Source organism: Cariama cristata, unplaced genomic scaffold (assembly GCF_000690535.1).
Source record: "Cariama cristata isolate BGI_N322 unplaced genomic scaffold, ASM69053v1 scaffold7780, whole genome shotgun sequence".
NCBI classification, from domain to species: domain Eukaryota; kingdom Metazoa; phylum Chordata; class Aves; order Cariamiformes; family Cariamidae; genus Cariama; species Cariama cristata.
The window spans coordinates 1-17770 of NW_009595227.1; the positions used below are offsets into that span (position 1 = coordinate 1).

General features: G+C 40.7%; 1 protein-coding gene across 2 annotated transcripts in view; it reads right to left on the minus strand.

The window, feature by feature from the left end:
- Positions 1-4376: 4376 nt before the first annotated feature.
- MYLK (myosin light chain kinase) overlaps positions 4377-17770 on the minus strand; it is a 114631-nt gene continuing 101237 nt past the window's right edge. For both annotated transcript variants that reach the window (XM_009701262.1, XM_009701270.1), the window contains 5 exons: positions 9996-10148; positions 8850-8973; positions 7501-7630; positions 6506-6625; positions 4377-4646 (listed from right to left, as the gene is read on the minus strand). In XM_009701262.1, the coding sequence (XP_009699564.1) occupies positions 4399-4646; positions 6506-6625; positions 7501-7630; positions 8850-8973; positions 9996-10148 (775 nt within the window). In that variant the 3' untranslated portion in view covers positions 4377-4398. The remainder of the gene's footprint in view (positions 4647-6505; positions 6626-7500; positions 7631-8849; positions 8974-9995; positions 10149-17770) is intronic.

Genomic DNA, 17770 nt, shown 5'->3' on the forward strand with positions numbered 1-17770 from the left:
GTGCCCGCACAGGGGAGCTCGGAAACGTGACCCGCCAGCGGTGCCCGATTCCTGGGCAATTCCCCTTAATGCGCAGCGCTTCCCGGTGCCGGCACGGTCGGGGCGCCCGCGGGGAGCCCGGGCCTGGCGTGTCCTGGCCGGGTGATAAACGGCCTTTTCCGTCACTTTTTGAAACAGGTTAAAAATGCCCCTCTGCGGTCTCACTCCTGCAGGAAGAAATAGGTCTGTCATTTCCTCAGGGAAATTAATAGCGTTAGGTGTCAAGGTAAGGTTATTTTAGGAATGTTTAGTAGGTTTTCATCACTTTTCTAGTTTAATAAGGCTCTGTCTGAAGCTAAGCGCGGCAGGAGCTGTAACTCATTTTCTACTGAGGTTTTATACAATGGCAAAAACATGGATGGTGTTGCTTTCATCGCAACACGAATTCAAGCATCCTCTTTAGGGGATGGATAACTAGAACTACTTTTCCAAAGAGTTACAATGAAAGGATGAATTTTTATTTTTTTTTTCCCCTACAGAAATTGTAAATATTCTGTGGAGTTACTTCTCAACTGCCGGAAACAATTCTCAATTTATTTTTTGTGCTGCTATGGTGCGGTTCCTTTATGAGCAGTGCAGAATAACAGGATAAGTCTCCCTCCCTGTCCCAGCAGATTTTGCTTTCGCATAAGTATTTATGTGGCCTAATAAATTCATGGCATTACGTGCCCATCTCTTGCAGTTGATAGGGCTCAAAATTGAAAGATAATTTAGGAGAATTTCATTTTCAAAAGGCAGTGTTTTAGTGCAATTTTCCAATAAACATTCCAAGAAATTGTAGAGAAACAGATCATTTGTTATTCATGCATGCAACTAAAAACATTTTCTACATTTCCAGAGCCTGACACTCACTACAGAGGAGAGAATTACGAAGTCCTGTGCTGTCTTCCTTGTAGGCAAAGAGAAACAGTGATACAGAAGTCTTTCATTGCCACGCATACCGTTAGCAAAAGTCTCTTCATCAACCAGAAATATGCACAGGATGCTTGGGGGGTTGGACAGGCTTGTAATTAAGTAAGTCAAGTCTCTGCAAATCCAGAAACCCAAGTAGTGAGAAACAGCAGCCAGTCCCAGATTTTTCATGTCTCTTGAGAAGACTGAATTTTATACAATAGAAAGACAAGAAGAATTAAGCAGTCCATCTTGGGCAGTACCAATGTCTTGCATAACTTCTGCTTTTGGGAATTGCTTCAACACTGCCGCAACCCAAGAGTGGCTTTCTGCAAACGTTATACAAGCCAGACAAGGTCTATAGGAAGAGGTAATAACCTTTTATTAGACCAATTAGGATGGCTGGCAAAATGAGACAGGATTTCAAGTACATAAAATATCCTCCTTCAGTGGAAATAGAATTCTGTTCTTCAAACGAAAAATTAAAGGTCAAATACAGGTTGGAGTCAATTGCTCGGAGTTGCATTAGATACGTATCGCATCATTTTTGAAGTAGAGGTCATTGTTCCCTGCAGACTGGAAGGGACGTTAACAGGAGGCAACGAGGAGATGGTAAGCTAGTTATATCTTTGGGGAAAAAGCAAAATAGGCAATTTATAGCCTGTGAGGCATGGAAGGACTAGTAAAGAGGAAAGGGAAGGGAAAATCTGTGCAGGAGCACGAAGATTGAGTCTGTGGGTTTTGATACCCAGCGCAGGTACCCACAGACCGTGCCATGCCCACAGACCAGGCCATCAGAGCCGGACCTGTTACTGCTTTATGCGTGTGCCCACCTGAACAGAAACCAGCAGCCAGTGAACAAAGTTAGGTACATCTCGAGACAGCAGAGCACATCTCGCAAAGAGGACTGTTTCAAGGGCTGAAGATTCGCTCAAGCAACCTGTTGCTACAAGCAGGATGTTTCACAGTCTTTGCTTTAGGGAGTTTCTGCGTGGTCCTGCGGGGTCTGTGGTGTCTTGGCCTGCATGTTAGGAGTCTGCATCAAGGCAGCGCAAGCATATTTGCTAAATATCTTCATCTTCACAGTTTTAGGAACATTGGTATAAGTACACATCTACATTTAGACTTCCCTCAATTTTTTCTCTCTTGCTCTTCGGCCTTTCTGAACTATGCGTTTCCCCACTGTAAGGGAATTCTCAACTGTAGAAGAAAACCACAGCTACAGTGGTGCCCCATCCACATTTACACTTCTGTTCATTGTGAAGGATGCGATGGGGCTGGAGGTGTGGGGCAGAGCTCACGGCTACAAGTAGTGCCAGCCCCAGGCTGTACCTGGTAGCGTTTGGGCAGAGCAGCCCCCCTGCAGCCCCAGCCTGCGCGGCCCGGGTAGGAGAACCGCAGCAGCACCACGGAGATCAGGGCGGTTTCTCTGTTGCCACCTCATCCATTGGCGTGCCAAGCGACTCTCCGGACAGAACAGGAGAAGACGCTGCTGCTGATGTGCTTAGCCAACGTGAACGCAATGACGCCTGCAATAGAGTATACAAGGAGCGTGCTTTGTGGTATTATTTATTTAGGAACTGTGAGTAACTACAGCCGTAGCGTTCTCATCTTTGCAATTCTGATGGTTTAACAAACTGGGAGAACATTAGCATATTTTTATTAAGGTACAAAATACACCCTGTTGTTGCCTAAAACATTTTTTTTAAAAAAGTGAGAAAAGCTCTGTATGCTCTAAATCAGATTCAAAACCTTTCTGTATAAGGAATTGTGGCAATACTGTGTTTAGTATAACAAGAGTTTTTTATCAATTGAAAAGGAAAAGACATGCTGGCAGTCTGAACTTAGCAACAAAGAGTAAAGCAGTTAAAAACCATTGTGTCATCCACATTAGTTGAGCTTTGAATGTAGAAGAGCAAATCATATGAAACACATACACAACTAGGTAATATCAAACAACCTAAGGGTGATATTGTACACACCTGTATTAAAGTACACTGACTACTTAATGGTGAGGATTTAAGGTAATGGTTTTTTTAAAAGAGGTAACCTTTGAAATGCAAATGGTTGCACTTTACACACAAAAAGTGGAAAAGAAAAAGAATCACTTTTGGAATGATACATAGGTATAAGACACATTGGTTCTGGATTATGCGTATCACCTTGCAGCCTCTGATATTACCTCTGAACAACCACAAAAAAAAAAATTAAAAAGTGCCAATACTGTGAAAGGAAAGCAAAGTTACTAAGTCTGAGTGCATTAACCATTTCTGACAAAAAAACTGGGGTTTGGGTTTTTTTGTTTTGTTTTGGTTTTCTGCATTTTTAAAAAATGCAAAAGCCTTACTGGTGCAGGTTCAAGACAAAAACAAGACAGTCAAGCTCATAAGGTAGAAATAGGTCCTATATAGGTTAAGATTCTTTGGAAACTGCTAAGTATAAAGGAGTTTGTAATCCAGGCTACTATCTTTTTGGCTACTCCAAAAATCTGTGGGAGCTTCCAGCTTATCATCAGTTGAAATCTGTTTTGCTATCGCCAAATAAAAGTGGGTGAAACTTTAACTAACCTGGGATTCCGTTCACACACATGCACATAGAAGTCACTGATTGTGCAATAACCTGTTTTTTCACAGCAGCATATATATGAATCATAAGTCATTCTTAGAGTGACCAGAACAACAGAAAATGTTCTCAGTCTTTGTGTTTGCAGTCTGTTTCGTAAGTAGGCAGCTGTAACTGCACTGAAGTGACAGGTTCTGTAAGGGAAAGGTGACAAGGTGTGATCAGCTGGTTAAAAGCAAGATCAGAAGTATCTTGGGAAAGCACCTGGACGTTTGACTGCAGCCAGTATTACAGCAGCACTAAGAGTGCACGGAGAAAGGGCAGTAGATTTGTTTGAAGTTAGGGCTGTGGAATTCTGTTTAAAACAAATGAAAAATGAGCCGTACCAACATCTAAATTGCAATGCTGGCTGTGTCAGACCTTCCCTTATAGAAGACACTTCTCAGAGAGCAGCCTTTTTCTTAGGACTGGAGAGATTCACTGCGTGTCTGGCAAATGATTCCTTGTAAAGTAGATCTTGGGGAGCCAACTTAGCTGCAGTTTTGGCTGAGGAAAGCGATGGTATAGAGCGCTGAGCTCAGCAAATAGACTGTTTTTCTTTAAGATGTTCAGAATATAACTGTAGACTTGTTTTCCACACATTTGACTTTAAAAATATACTGGACAACTTAGTTGATGACTTGCTTAAAGTAAATCCAATCATGCTAGCAACTTAAAATTGCCTGGTGATTTGAATTAATGCCCATACATAAAGCAAACAGGTATCAACTGATCATGCTGAAAAAACAACCCCCCAAAGACCTACGTATCACACAAGGTGCTTTTGATAACTTGGTTTTCTGAGCCTTATAAGGAGAGTCTTTAAATATATTTTTTTCATTTTTTTTTTTTTCTTTGAGCCTTGTTTCATTCTTCCTCCTCGTCATCTTCATCTTCTCCTTCTTTTCCCATTGTTTCCACAAGGAGTTCTGCGGTGCACGTGGCTTCACCAAGGCTGTTAACAGCTTTGCAGGTGTATTTGGCATCATCGTCCCCACATACTTCAGAAATAGTCAAAGAACAGTTCCCATCTTCATCATAATCTATCTGGAAGTGACGGGACTCCTTGACAGGCTGATCATCTTTGTACCACATTACCTCAGGGTCAGGATAGCCTGCAATAGTGGAGAGAGAACAGCAATTGCGATGAACAAGTATTAACTAATCTGCGAGTAGTTTAAGCTCTAATTCTCTGTGTGTGGACATGCCAATGTATTGATATACAAATACTTCATTGAATTCTATTTAAAATACATGTAGATGATGTGAGGCCTTTTTACTTCACATTTACCTGAGACAACTTTATTATGAAGAGCAAAAAAATCAAAAGTTAGCACTGAGGACTCTACTAGATTCCTCTTTTCACTACTTTAGCAGCAACTGCAGACAGCTTTGTGTGTCTCGGACATCAGCCAGCGAGGGACTCTTGACAGTGCATTTGAGGCTTACCTGACATTGCAGCTTTTGTGGAAACCACAGTTCCCAACACCGAGATTTAGAATTTCAAGGGTAAGGTGTTTTGGGCTACAACTACAATTTAATCTCCTTCTCAGGTTTCTTTGTTGTGGCTATTCTGAACCTTCCTCCTCGTAATCTGCTCCTTACACACCAGCCTGTCCTGTTTGGTGACCGTGGCACTCCCGTTTCCTATTTGTGTTTGTTAGGATAAGCAAAAGAGTCTAAAAAAAAGCATTTTTATTATGCATCTCAACAGGAGTTTTGGAGCCTTTTGTGAAGCAAATGGCTCTGCTGTACTCGAAGCATCCAGAGCAGGGCTGTACCATACATGCTGGAGAACAATCCCTTATACAGTACTCTTGGCTGGTATAACAAAGTGAAAGCTTGTTGTCTCAGCCAAGTTCTGAACTGTGACAGGAGGATGACTTCCCACTGAGCAGAAATAAAGTGCAGGAATCCCTAATACACAACGAACATTACAACGATACACTGGAAAGTTTGGAACGTTGGCCGTGGTACATCCGTCTGTTTATTCCATGCAGTACTTATGCACATACCCCTCACGTTGAGCATCCATGAGCAACAATAATCCATCCTCACATCTCCACTGTGAGGTGGGAAACACAGGCAGTGAAAGAGATTAGGAGCACAGAAACAAACAAGCAGAAGGTCAGTGAGGCAGTTTCTGAACCTCATTTTAAGATTAGAAAGTGTTTAACTTGAACACATGCGGTATGGTACTGACTCATCCATTTTGTTTTAACAGCTCTTCTCTTCCTAATTTCTAGTTTTCATCAACAGCTGTGATACAGAAGCTTCAGTCTCATTGCGGTAGAAGTGCTACTGGGCTTGGCCTTCAGACTGTTAGGCTGACCAAGCCCAAGCTCCTTAAGTGCCTTCTCGTAAACTTATTCTTTCCATCTGCATATTCCAGTCTAAGTTTTCTTTCTTGAACTTGCAATTTAAAAACCCCAAGCAATACGGTATTTTTTAGATGAGACTTTTGCACCCAGCACAATGGTATCATTACTTCCCATGCAAAGAACACTATTAGGGACTTCTTTGCCTTTAATACAATGTATGTATGGGTTAAAGTTATCTTGAGGTCACTTGAAACTTGTCTGTCATTTCAGACAAGTGACTCCCTACTTATTGTTGGTTTCTGGTTAGCAGTCCCTAACAGTGTGCTCTTGCAATTTATGGTACTAGCTTGCATCTTGGTTTTACTGTTTCTGCCTTCAAAAATAATCTTACTGTCCCCACTTGCTATTCTGAATTGGTGATTCACACGTTGACTCTTGGAGACTTCTGTTCTATGGCAAGCACAGAACAAGCCCATGCAGCTCCAAATAATTTCTGTTATGGCAGCACATTCATGCTGTGACATGCGGATAATGGTAAAGCAAAATGACACCAACCCAACAATAATCAGAAAAAAAAATGAAAAAGTTAAACAGCACAAGGCAGAAAGCTGGCAAGGAAGGAAAGAAAGAAACAGTATGCTAATTCAAAGTACCTTCAATTTTGCAGTCAAATCTAGCAGCACTTCCTTCTACAACCTCTATGTCAAGGATTGTTTTAGTGAAATATGGCTTTACATGGGGCTTTTCTTCAGCCACTTCTTCAAGGAAAGCATCTGGAGGAAGAGCGAAGAGATAGTTAATTATTTTACAGGGCATGTTATCAAGAGATGCATTTGAATTTTTAATTACCAGAAAGCATCTTTTATTTCAGTTAATTCTGTAAGGCTAATGGGACAGTGAGGATGTTAGCTGCTTCATTTTGTGCCAGTCTCTCGCAGCTGGACAAAGATTCAGGCCATAAATAGAATGAAATCAGCATGCAGGCCACCATGCTACAAATCATCTTTATTTTTTCCTTGAATTTCTTTCTAACCGAACCTGGACTTCTGATAGTCAGAGGGGTAAACCAGTTCAACTTGTATCAGGCCCGCAGTCCATGTAAATATGTCAAAATTACTTGCTTGATTTTCAGAAGTGTCAAATGTGTGCACCTCTGATTGTTACACACCACAAATCCACATTTCAAATGGGGATGTAGCAGAATAACGTAGACACTTGGTTTTTTGCTTAAATGCCTCTGTCTGAGGAGCATGGTTAATGCAGAGCACGTCTTGGGTGCAGCAAGTGTTAATACTTTATTGCTGGCTCGCTTGCATGAGAAAGCAATACATCACTGTAATCTTTTCATAAACATGCATTCCCAAACTGATAGAAAGTGCAGCTGACAAATCTGCCTTAATTCTTTGGCTTTAAAAAGAGAAGAGTTTACTGCCCATACTTATACTGGGGCTTTCTGAGTAGCAGAACAATATGAGAACAATGAATTTTTGATAGATTTCTTTTAAAACAACAACAAAAAAAAGAAGATAAAAACAGAGAGGGAGAGCAGGAACGACCAACTCAATGATTGGTCTCTAGCATTTTACAAAAAGTTTTATTAAGGTTGATTCACAGAGAGGTAAAAATATGGTGCAGCAAAATTCCTTACCTTCGTTCTCTACTTTGTCTGCATTTATAGGGCTGGTGGGCGAGCTCCCAGAGGCCTTCCTCCCACTCATACCAGAAATCATTGCCATGGATGACAGTCTTCCTATTGCCCGGACAGCATGGCCTGTTTTCTAAGACATAACATAAAAGGCTTCTGATCAATCCAGTCCAACAGGCATGTAATTTTCTGTAACAATCGTGCTTCGAACAAATTATCCGGGATCCCTGCAAACCTCGCTGGAATTGTTGGACAAACTGCTTATATATAGCTCTGTTGTTTTAGGAGAGACAGAGCAGGCTGGTCTGAATTACCAAATTTAGTTGCAGATATAAACTTCCCCTGATGAACTCATACCTAAATGAATGTCTCTGTGAGCAGCGGATAAAAAGCACTGTGCGAGAGGAGGGCCAGCAAGAAAGCTATGTCCTGTTTAACTGAAACTTAACTCTGGTGGTGGACGGCTCTCTCAATAGCTGTATGGGCTGGACTGAGTTTCATCAAGGATGAATAACCAGCTAATATGAAATGAATGAAAAAGTACCATCTGCATGATGGAAGTAGGCCTCTGACAGGCTCGGGAATCAACCCCAGGATACTAAAATATGCTCAAACTATGTTACCTCCGCTACGGACGCTAGTGTTTTTGTACAGCTTGCATGAGCGCCTAAGAAACACGTACAGAAGAACGTAAGAGGAAATATAAGGTAGATTTACATAAATTAATATTTTGTAGGCTACTCAAAAGGCTGGATCCAGGATTTTATACATCAACTCCCCTAGCTATCAGAACGGCGCAGATGGACCTGCTACAGCACTTCTAGCATTAAGAAAAAAGAAGATATGGAGACCAGATACATCAAAGAAAATTATTAAACCGATCTGACCAAATCCATGAGAAGCTTGGTGCTCCATCAGGACACAGCTGCTGGCTTAGGAGAATGAAACTACCACAAAATGAGGTATCTTTAGAGAGGCCAGGTAGATAAGCTTTTTCCTAGCTCTTCAGGTTTGTTAAGGATAACATAATCCCTGAGCCCTCAGTGGCATGGAGAGGGCAGGGAGGAGAGATGGTCATACCCCCAAAAGAGTAGGAAAAACTATACTTGAACTCAGATGCCTTTTAGTATCCTGAAATGGAATCATCACATGTTGGATATATGCAGCTGTGCACCCTCGTACTGCTCACCAGTAGAAACCAAACCTGCTTTACTGCATTCATACTCTGACCACACTGGAGTTTTCACCAGCAGCAGAAACCATCTGGCATGGCATGTTTCTCACAATCATAAACATTCAAAATAAAGAGACTTATTAGGATAACTAGCCCAATTCTGTGTCCTCTTCATTACCTGCCATTTTCTTCTGGCCATATATTTCTTCATCCTATCTTTGGAAAGTTTTTTGGCTTCCATGTTTTTGATGTCTTTTTGCAGCCAAGGATGCTGAAGACACTGAGTACAATTTAAGCGACTCCTGTTTTTATATAAAAAGACTAGTCAGTGTTGCCATTAATGATAGTTGAACCTACCTGCTTTAATATTATTTTGCACTCTCTTTTCTGAGAGCTGATTTTTCCGTCTCCTAAATTTAGCAACATAGATCACATGACACTGCTCTCCCAGCTGTGCTTACTTCTTAAACTCACCTTCACAATTTCTGTAGTTTTTTTGGAGAGAAAACTGTGCACTTTCAAGTGTTAATAAAACATTATAAAACAAAGCACGAAAAGCCGTATGTTCTAGGCATAGAACACCTACAGCAGAGCCACAATGGCAATGGTTCAGCTACCTCATGCTGGCAGAACCCTGTCCCAGATCTCCTCTCCTTCACTGACAGGGATCTCCCATTTCCCACCGCTTAATGCCCTCCTTCCCTGCAGCACTGAACATTTAACAAAACACAAATGTCCAAATCTCTAATCAAGCCACATCCATTCTTCACTTTGTTCATGGTACACAGATAAATAACCTTCAGTTCTCCATCCATCCGATTGCAAACTCATTGGAAGAAGTACATTTTCTTCCCTTGGTTTGTTCAGAGTCTGCTGTAAACAGGGCTTCTGACTCATGATTTTTTTTTTTTCTTGCCTGATTACTAGATTTATAGGAAAGCTGCCTACTCGGAGGTACTGCACTTAAAAGCAACACATGGAAATAAATCTGGCAAAATTGCAACCCATTCAGATCAAGACAGAACATGTCATGCAGGAATCTGTGTCACACAAGGGTGAAGATAAGAGTAGCCACACAAAACCTTGGGGTGCATCTTGCCCAAGGGAAGGGAGAACCGGAATAGGCACGCGATTAAAAGGCAGGCGCTCCATTCAGACCCTGCACCCTGCACGTAAAATAAATGACAGCTGCACACAGACAGACAGGCACACAGAGCTTTGCCAGAGGTGCCTGTGGCGATGTGGAGATTCACAGTGGGGAAACAAGAATGGCAAGTTCAGCTAAATGCAAACATAGAAAGTGTATCAAGTCCGACAGCTTTACTTCATATCTTTCTTCAGCAGGTTGCTGATGAAGTCCTTGGCATCGTCAGAGATTTCATCAAAAGCCTCATCATCGAAGTCCCACGTCGCTGAGGTAACATTGGCTAGGGTTTCGTTGTCGTTGTCTCCCATGAAAGGAGAAAGTCCACTGACCCTGGGAAGAGAATAGACAGACACACACAAAACAAACAGTGTCAATTTGCAAATTGTCAGAGGAGCAAATTAAAATCATGTGTGACATCTCCTATGCTCTGCAGATGTTTATCAGTAAAAGCTCCCTTTAAAAAAAAACAACAAAAGGACTCAAAGCTAACTACAGGTAGTCTTATAGGAAGGAAACTAGAATTTTGACTGAAAAACTGAATGGAAAAATTTTGCTCTTTCTTTCTCTTTCTCCAAGACATTTTTGAGGAAAGAACTAGAATTAGGTGAAAGTGGAGCATACTAGTCTGTTAAATGACTCGTCTAGTTCTGCATAAATAATACAGCAATTTTTACACCAAATTCAGCAGAATAGCTTTTTTTTTCCTGGTGCTTTCAGAGTGACTTTGTTGCCTTTGCTGTCGAAACAAGGGGGTTTTGTACATTTTATTCCATTTACTCCTGCAGAGAGAGCCCAAGAAGAAAGATGCATAATGAAATCATGAAATCCACAGGGCTATTTTGTAAACAAAACCACCTTGAATTATACAGCCAGATAAAACCGTGCTACATCACTGCAGGCTGTAGAATTATGCAGATGCATCCAAAAGTAATTTGGTCTTTATGTCTTCATGCATGATGATGCATGAAATGGTAATAATACTCTTTTATAACCTAAGTTGAGCTTCCAAGGCTTTTTACTCAATATAACTGATAAATTGCCAGTGAAAGGCAATTACAGAACATCACGGTGCCATTTTTGCAGAGTATCTTTCTCCAGTTGAGTGTTGTCCTTTATTATACTGTACCTTTGTGCATCTGGATACTTTTGATTCCTGTATATATCACCCTTTCAGTAAAAACTTTCAGGTGAAAGGTTGCATATTCCTTAGAACTACAAGTTATTCAGTTTTCCAGGTCTTCTTCCTGACATGCAATTTACATAATAACCTATTCTTAATGAAATTTGACAGACTTTATTTGCTTTCTCTATGCAATCATGTTACCCAGTTACAACAACCGGTTACATTTCAACAGTAGTACATTTTTTTTTTTTTAAATATAGAAAAAATAAGTGGAACTTATTAGGGTTCTGAAAATACTTTATGGCTATAATACTATATGAATATTGTGATGCTACTGAATATCACAGAACAGACTAGTAGAAAAAGAGATTGGGATCAAATAAAGTGAGCTACTAGATTAATAATATTAGTGTAATCGCCTCCTCCAAAGTTATTTTTGCTATGCTTTTGCTACTAATTACATTCAAAATCAGATTTGGAATTTGTTCCTAAGGATTTTATTTCTATAAGCAAAGCAAAACACACAGTCTTTGAAGCCTCAGACAAAGCAGATACTAACTCTTTTACCATTTCTGGAAATTGTGTGCAGTACATCAGAGTCTAGAATCTTAACATGTATACTTCAGACACTTGCTAGTAATAATACATGAGAAGAAGATAAAAGGTTTGTTTCTTCTCAGGCAGAAAGAGATAAACCAGAACAGAAGGCATTTGCTGTCTTACTTTCCATTACATGGGATGCATTCAGATGCAACAGTGAAGCACGACTTTATAAATGTATAAGGTGGCATAAACCTGTCTATGAACATACATATAATAGGCATAAATTACATAAAGCCGAAAGATTAGCATACCAAAAAATGCTCACATAAAACAACTTTACCACGACTGTTCTCTGTCTTTGACACTTACTTTACTGGAAGCGATAAGGTTTATGCCTGATAGCACTGGAGAGCTGGTATAGCTGCAGCGCAATGAGGGGCTCTCTTCTGGCCCCAGGCACATCAGCCGTCAAGGCCAGGTAAATCGTTGAAGCAAAATCTTTGTCCTGGAATCCGCACAGCACTCCTGTAGGGCCTTAAACCTGTTTCCACTCCAATATTTAAGCATTTTCCTATTTGTGACAATGTCATGGCTCTCTATAATGTTTTAGAAAGTGAAAAAATCTCATCCAGACTGCAATTCTAAGTTTTGGGTTCCAGATACTGATTACTAAGTTGTCTCATTTTTGAATATGTACTAAGTATAATAATCTCTCAGCCAATTCAGCAGCTGCTAAAAAGGCTCGTATTTTATACAAATGAAGGGTCTATGAAGTATTTCTTTAGTTCACTGTCAGTGTAGGAGATGCACATCTTCTCTTCATCCAGGTAAGCTTCCAGAGGACACACTTGGGCAACCAGAGCAATAACAATCACATTTCCCTTCAATACTTGATCGAAGTATGGCAAAGGTGACCTCTGCATAGTATTACCGCAAATAGTATTGTGCAGCTATTGCGCTACATTAGATAATATTTTGGCCTGTTTCCAGAGATTGAAGCTGCAGTACTGAGAGATCATTTCCATGCTAAGAAGACTGCTACAGGTACAGAGACGTTGCTGCATGGAGAAACACCACTGCTCCACACTGCCATAAGAGGCAGTGCTTATAAAGACATCTGGCTTTCTGGGCAAAGGGATAGTGCACGACACACACATCTTTTGAGGGATGAGGATAAATAGAAGGAGATTAGAGAGGAAAAAAAAAACTTTGGTTGTTTTAGTTGACTTTTTTTTTTTTTTTTTTTTTTTTAAGAATTGCATGACAGAATTGTCAGATAAAATCTTAAATGCTGTGGTAGGATTGACCCATCCCATACTGTGGGTATTTCTCGCTTTGGTAAATTACCAGATGGGTATTGCTTAAGCCTCCACTCACTTTGTCATTTCCAAACACCAGTGTAACAGTACCCATTCACACGTTTCAATGAACCTATTTTCGTATTTCTGAATGTGCTGTTGTAAATTTATAAGGCTAAAATAATTTTCTCTCTCTACCACAGTTTTACACTATGAATCAGTTGCCTTGTCATGGAAATACTTGTAAGGAGAACGAGATCCTTGTCTATAGTCAGAAAACAAAATCCAGTAACGAGCATAGTTTATAACCAGAAATTCTTATCTTTAACACAGATTTCACTGACCTGAGTCTTGGTTGTTCATTTCTTAATAGCCATTTAAAGTAATAATGTCCCAGCAACTCTTTTGACAGATTATGGAAACAATTTCTTTTTGGAATGCTGAAGCTAAGTGATAAAGATGAGCTACCCGCTCCAGAAAATTAATAATGAGCTTACACTGCAAAGTTACTATTAGACAAGCAGCAAGTTGTTTACTGAAAACATTTTTCCAGCTACTTAACCAGGCATCTTCCTGGCATGTTAAGAACCATTTGTTTAGAAAATCTTTCAGTTTCCACTTCTAAATAAAGAAGAAAGATATTTTATCCTCTAGAAGTTCCTTAACGTTTATTGGTCTGTTCTAACAAAGCTCTGAGTGCAGATTTAGAAATGTTAAGATCAAAAGGGTCCAATGTGGTTGCTGGTCTCTCTGTCTATGTAACAAATAGCATAGCATTTCACTTGGAAATCTTTGCATGAAGACTGCTACTCATCCAGGAAAGATGAGTTTGCTGCATGTCTCAAAAAGCCAGACTCCGAGCGTTCCTCTGCAGGCAGTGCTTCCAGCAGCAACTGCTCAGGGCTGATGACACTGAGCTCCTCCTTACAGTCTTTGCATCGCATTAGCAGTGAAAAAAAGTAACAGATCTCGGTATGAAGAGTATGATCTGCTTCTGATAAATCTGTGCAGGTCATGTCAAATGAGCACATGATAATGCCTGCATCCTGGAGATCATGTAGTGATTTCATTCTTTTACAAGTGAAATGAAACAAATCAAGGGTACTTTGTGGGGGACACACATCCACCTTTTCCTTAGCTGAGGGCTGACTGACTCCCACAGTGGTCATCTCAAGGAAGAAACAGGCCACTGAACCCACGTAAAGGAAGACAGCTCATTGCTGAAGCAAGGGTGTTACTCTGTTCTCATCCTTGGTTTATGTGCCCAGTGGATTAATGAGGAATCACAATTTGCCAGTGTCACTGAACAAATAATTCCTTTTCCTTTGAGCAGTACAGTCATGACATTAAAGCTCTCTGAACTTGCTTTATTGAATGAACAAGGAGTGCTCTCTCATCTTTGTATTAATGAGGCTTAAATTTTCAATACGACAAGTATAAGCCAGCGGCATGAGTGTCTTGCCTTATCAAAGTCCCAAGTCAGCACACCCAAAAGGTGAGTGATGCGGAAGGACCTTTCAGCCAACCCAAACTGCCAAACGGAAGGAATAACAGCAGCGATGAATGACACAACAGAAAAAAAGGAAAGAGAATGTTTGAAGAATCAGGGTGCATGTTATTAGGAAGGTGCTGAAGGAAAAGCGTATACAGCAAGATCAAATGTGATATTAAAAACCATCCTAAGATATAGCATATTAAAAAATTATTAATTGTCAGAGATCAACTACTCTGAAAAGACAGCCACTGCCTCGCACTGATAAAGCAAGAAGAACTAATAGAAAGTAAGCAGAGGTTTGAGTCAGCCACGGCCAATTCCTCACGGATACTGGTCAGATTTGATGGTGACAGAAGGAAAAGGGCTGTCCACTTGCAATGTATGTACATGCAGCGGTGAAATTTTAGACCAAAATTTGAACTAAAAATAGAATTTAGAAATTATTTCAGATTACTAAGTATTGGAAACACTATCTAAATGGATCATCAGAAAAGAAATAGAAAAAACAACAAACAAATTCAGCAATGCCCAGAAGAATAAATAGGACAGAAAGAGCTGGAAAGAATTCCGGAGGTTTAACCTTCATTAGATAAAGATTATTGTAAATGCAAAAAGAAACACTGAAATAGACATAAATGGAAATGATATACACAAGCTATAATATTCGTGGCCTGTTACTTCAAAGGCAATAGATCAGCTTAAGTATGTGGGACAGTACTGTGATGCAGAACAGGAGAGAGAACAAGATAAAAGTGGAAGATGAAAAACATGAGGTGGGGAATACAAACAGGGAAATTTAAGGAAGAAGAAAGACTGATGAAGCGACAGGTCTGAATAAGTTATCCAGAAAGATTAAAAGGATTTAATATGTAGCTTAGAAATGTGGAAAGGGAACCCATGAGCTGTAGGATGGAATTAAGTCAGTCGTGGCATAAGGAAAGCAGATGCAGCATCACAAGAGAGAGTGTAATATCTGTACTTACACCTGCATAGCAGAAGGCGAGGAAAGAAGTTTTGCTGCAGGGTTTTGGAGGAGTGCTGTCACTTTGTTTCCTACTTGAGATTACATCCCACCCATCTATTCTTCTGCAGGGAAGACCCTTCACCCCTGGAGATCTCATTAGCAGCTCTTTGCTAAACCTGGTTTCTATTCATTGTTGTACAGGGTATAATGGAAACATCGTCCCTTTCTAGGCAGGTTACAGGTCTCCCATCACCCTAGAATCCTACCTTAAAGAAGCTGTTATGTCAAGTCATGCAACAGGATGCTCCCTGGGCTTCACTTAGGACATGGGTTGGACACAGCAGCTTTGGGCCATCAGCTGCCTGTAGCAGACCTGCCCTTAAGTCCAGTGCTGCTGCAGCGCTCACTTCTTCCTTCATGGCCCCACTCACCGCATCAGGGGGAGAGGGGATGCAAATGCTAAGTGACAAGCACAGTGATGGTGTGCGGGACAGACACCAAATGAGTGAGTCTTACACTTCATGCATGAGATTTGGCAGTTCTGAGCTTATAAACAAAACAGGAAAGCAGAGATACAACTAAAGAGAGATGCAGTTCTCAATGACTTTTATTTGCATTCTGTAATGATGATGTGATGGTCCACTTTGGATAATGGCTCATAGTTGTGAGTCTGCAAAAATAGCTGGGCTTTGAGGAAGTGAAGACAGATTGGGAGCCTGCCTCTCTGGGGTGGAGAGGGAAAGTCCAAGCAATGACTCACAGGTCTTCCCTAACTTCCATTACTTCATTCTTAGGCAAGGAAGACAAGAGCTGATTATTACTGTTGATCATTATTGTGGCAATAGCTATGCATCAAAAAGATTTTCGTTGCGTTTGGGTAATGTACTCAATGTAATGTTAGCTAATGTAATGTTTGGGTAATGTTACTCCCCTCCAGAGGAGTTAAATGAGCTTGAACACACCTTAGCAAACAAGTCATTTCCTAATATATTTCACAAGTCATATCTGGTCATCTGAATCAAGCATACCACCGCCCCAATCCCATCAGCTGAACATTACAGCATCCAAATATCTTGCTTCTGGTGACACAGAGAAACTGGGAAGAAGCAGTTCAGCCGTTGCCGGCAGACTGGTCTTTGGCAAGACGTTTCACCTTTTCTCCACCTGTTTCACGTGCTCCCTTTGCCTTGTCTACTTAGATGATGACGGTGTTCTCCAGCACATACTGTATGGGAGCAGCACCCTGGCTGCATGCCTTAGGAGCACACACAACTGCTATCACCGATTTTTGCCTTGGTTGTTCGACATGTCACTGCTTATTCTGTAAACACATGAAAACTCATCATATACTTTGATAGCAAATGACAGCAAAAGATGTTAAACTCCCCAAATGTGCGTGTAACCCTGTGGTTAACGTTTTGTCCCTTGAGGTGTAGGAGGCCTCTAGAGGGCAATGCAGCATTGGTGTCACGGGTGGGTTTTCCATTGCTGTGCAGGCAGGCTGGCACCTCCGGACCGCGCTTCCAGTGCTTTCTAACTCAGGAGGCCTCAAAAGCCAGAGAAATAAATGAATTTGTCATCTGAGTATTGCGTGTGTGGTCTACATTATTTGAACTACAGGGTGATCCAAACGAGCTTTCAAGATCTAGAAAGAAATGCTGGAAGTGGATTGAAAATAAAGGTCCTGTAAATAAACTGGCAGAGCAAAGTGACCTTGAAGAGTGTAGCACACTTCACATAAGAAACAGAAGATAACAGAAATATTCAGAGTCTCTGCTGGGAGTAAGGCAGTTGATGTAGTAGCTTTTGCACGGGACAAGACAGAAAATCGTGTTGCTTAGTTTGGAAATGAGAAGAGTATGAGAACAAGTATAGGCTGACAAGGCAAGCAGAATCACAGACAGACTGAGTAAAGGTGAGGCAAACAACTGCATTGCCAGAGGGTAGCCAGGGTGGAGGGGACTCTTCTAGAAAAAGAAAGTAGGGTATTGAGAGGAGGCTTTTAAAAGAATGAGTGCATAGCAGATCTGCTGTTTACTTACTATTGAAACTGGAATGAGGGAGAAAGAACCGTGCTCCAAACTGAGCTTCTCTTTTCATTTGTTTATATGGCAACAAATGTGTAAAGTCACAGTTGGAAGATCACTTGCTGTTCTAGGCACAGAGATCCTATTTCCATGTACATTTCCCTAGACCCACTGAAGTTCATAATCATGTGTTATCAAATGACATATAAAGATCAAATCAAGTACCAAAATATGTAACCAAGAGCTGCAGCTAGCCGTCTTCTAAAATATTTCCATGAGCTTGATCCATGCTGCTTATAAAATGTATTTATCCAGTGGTTTGTGCTTAGTGATAAATTATAATGCACTGTGAATAGATATGGTAATGCTGGGATACTTTAGTCTGTCCCACGGGGGATACAATCTGAGTAAGAAGACCCTAAAATGTCACAAAAATATTCTCTTGGGAATAAAAGAAGGGAAATTACCAGTTATTAGTTCATTAGTGCATGCCCAAACCCTT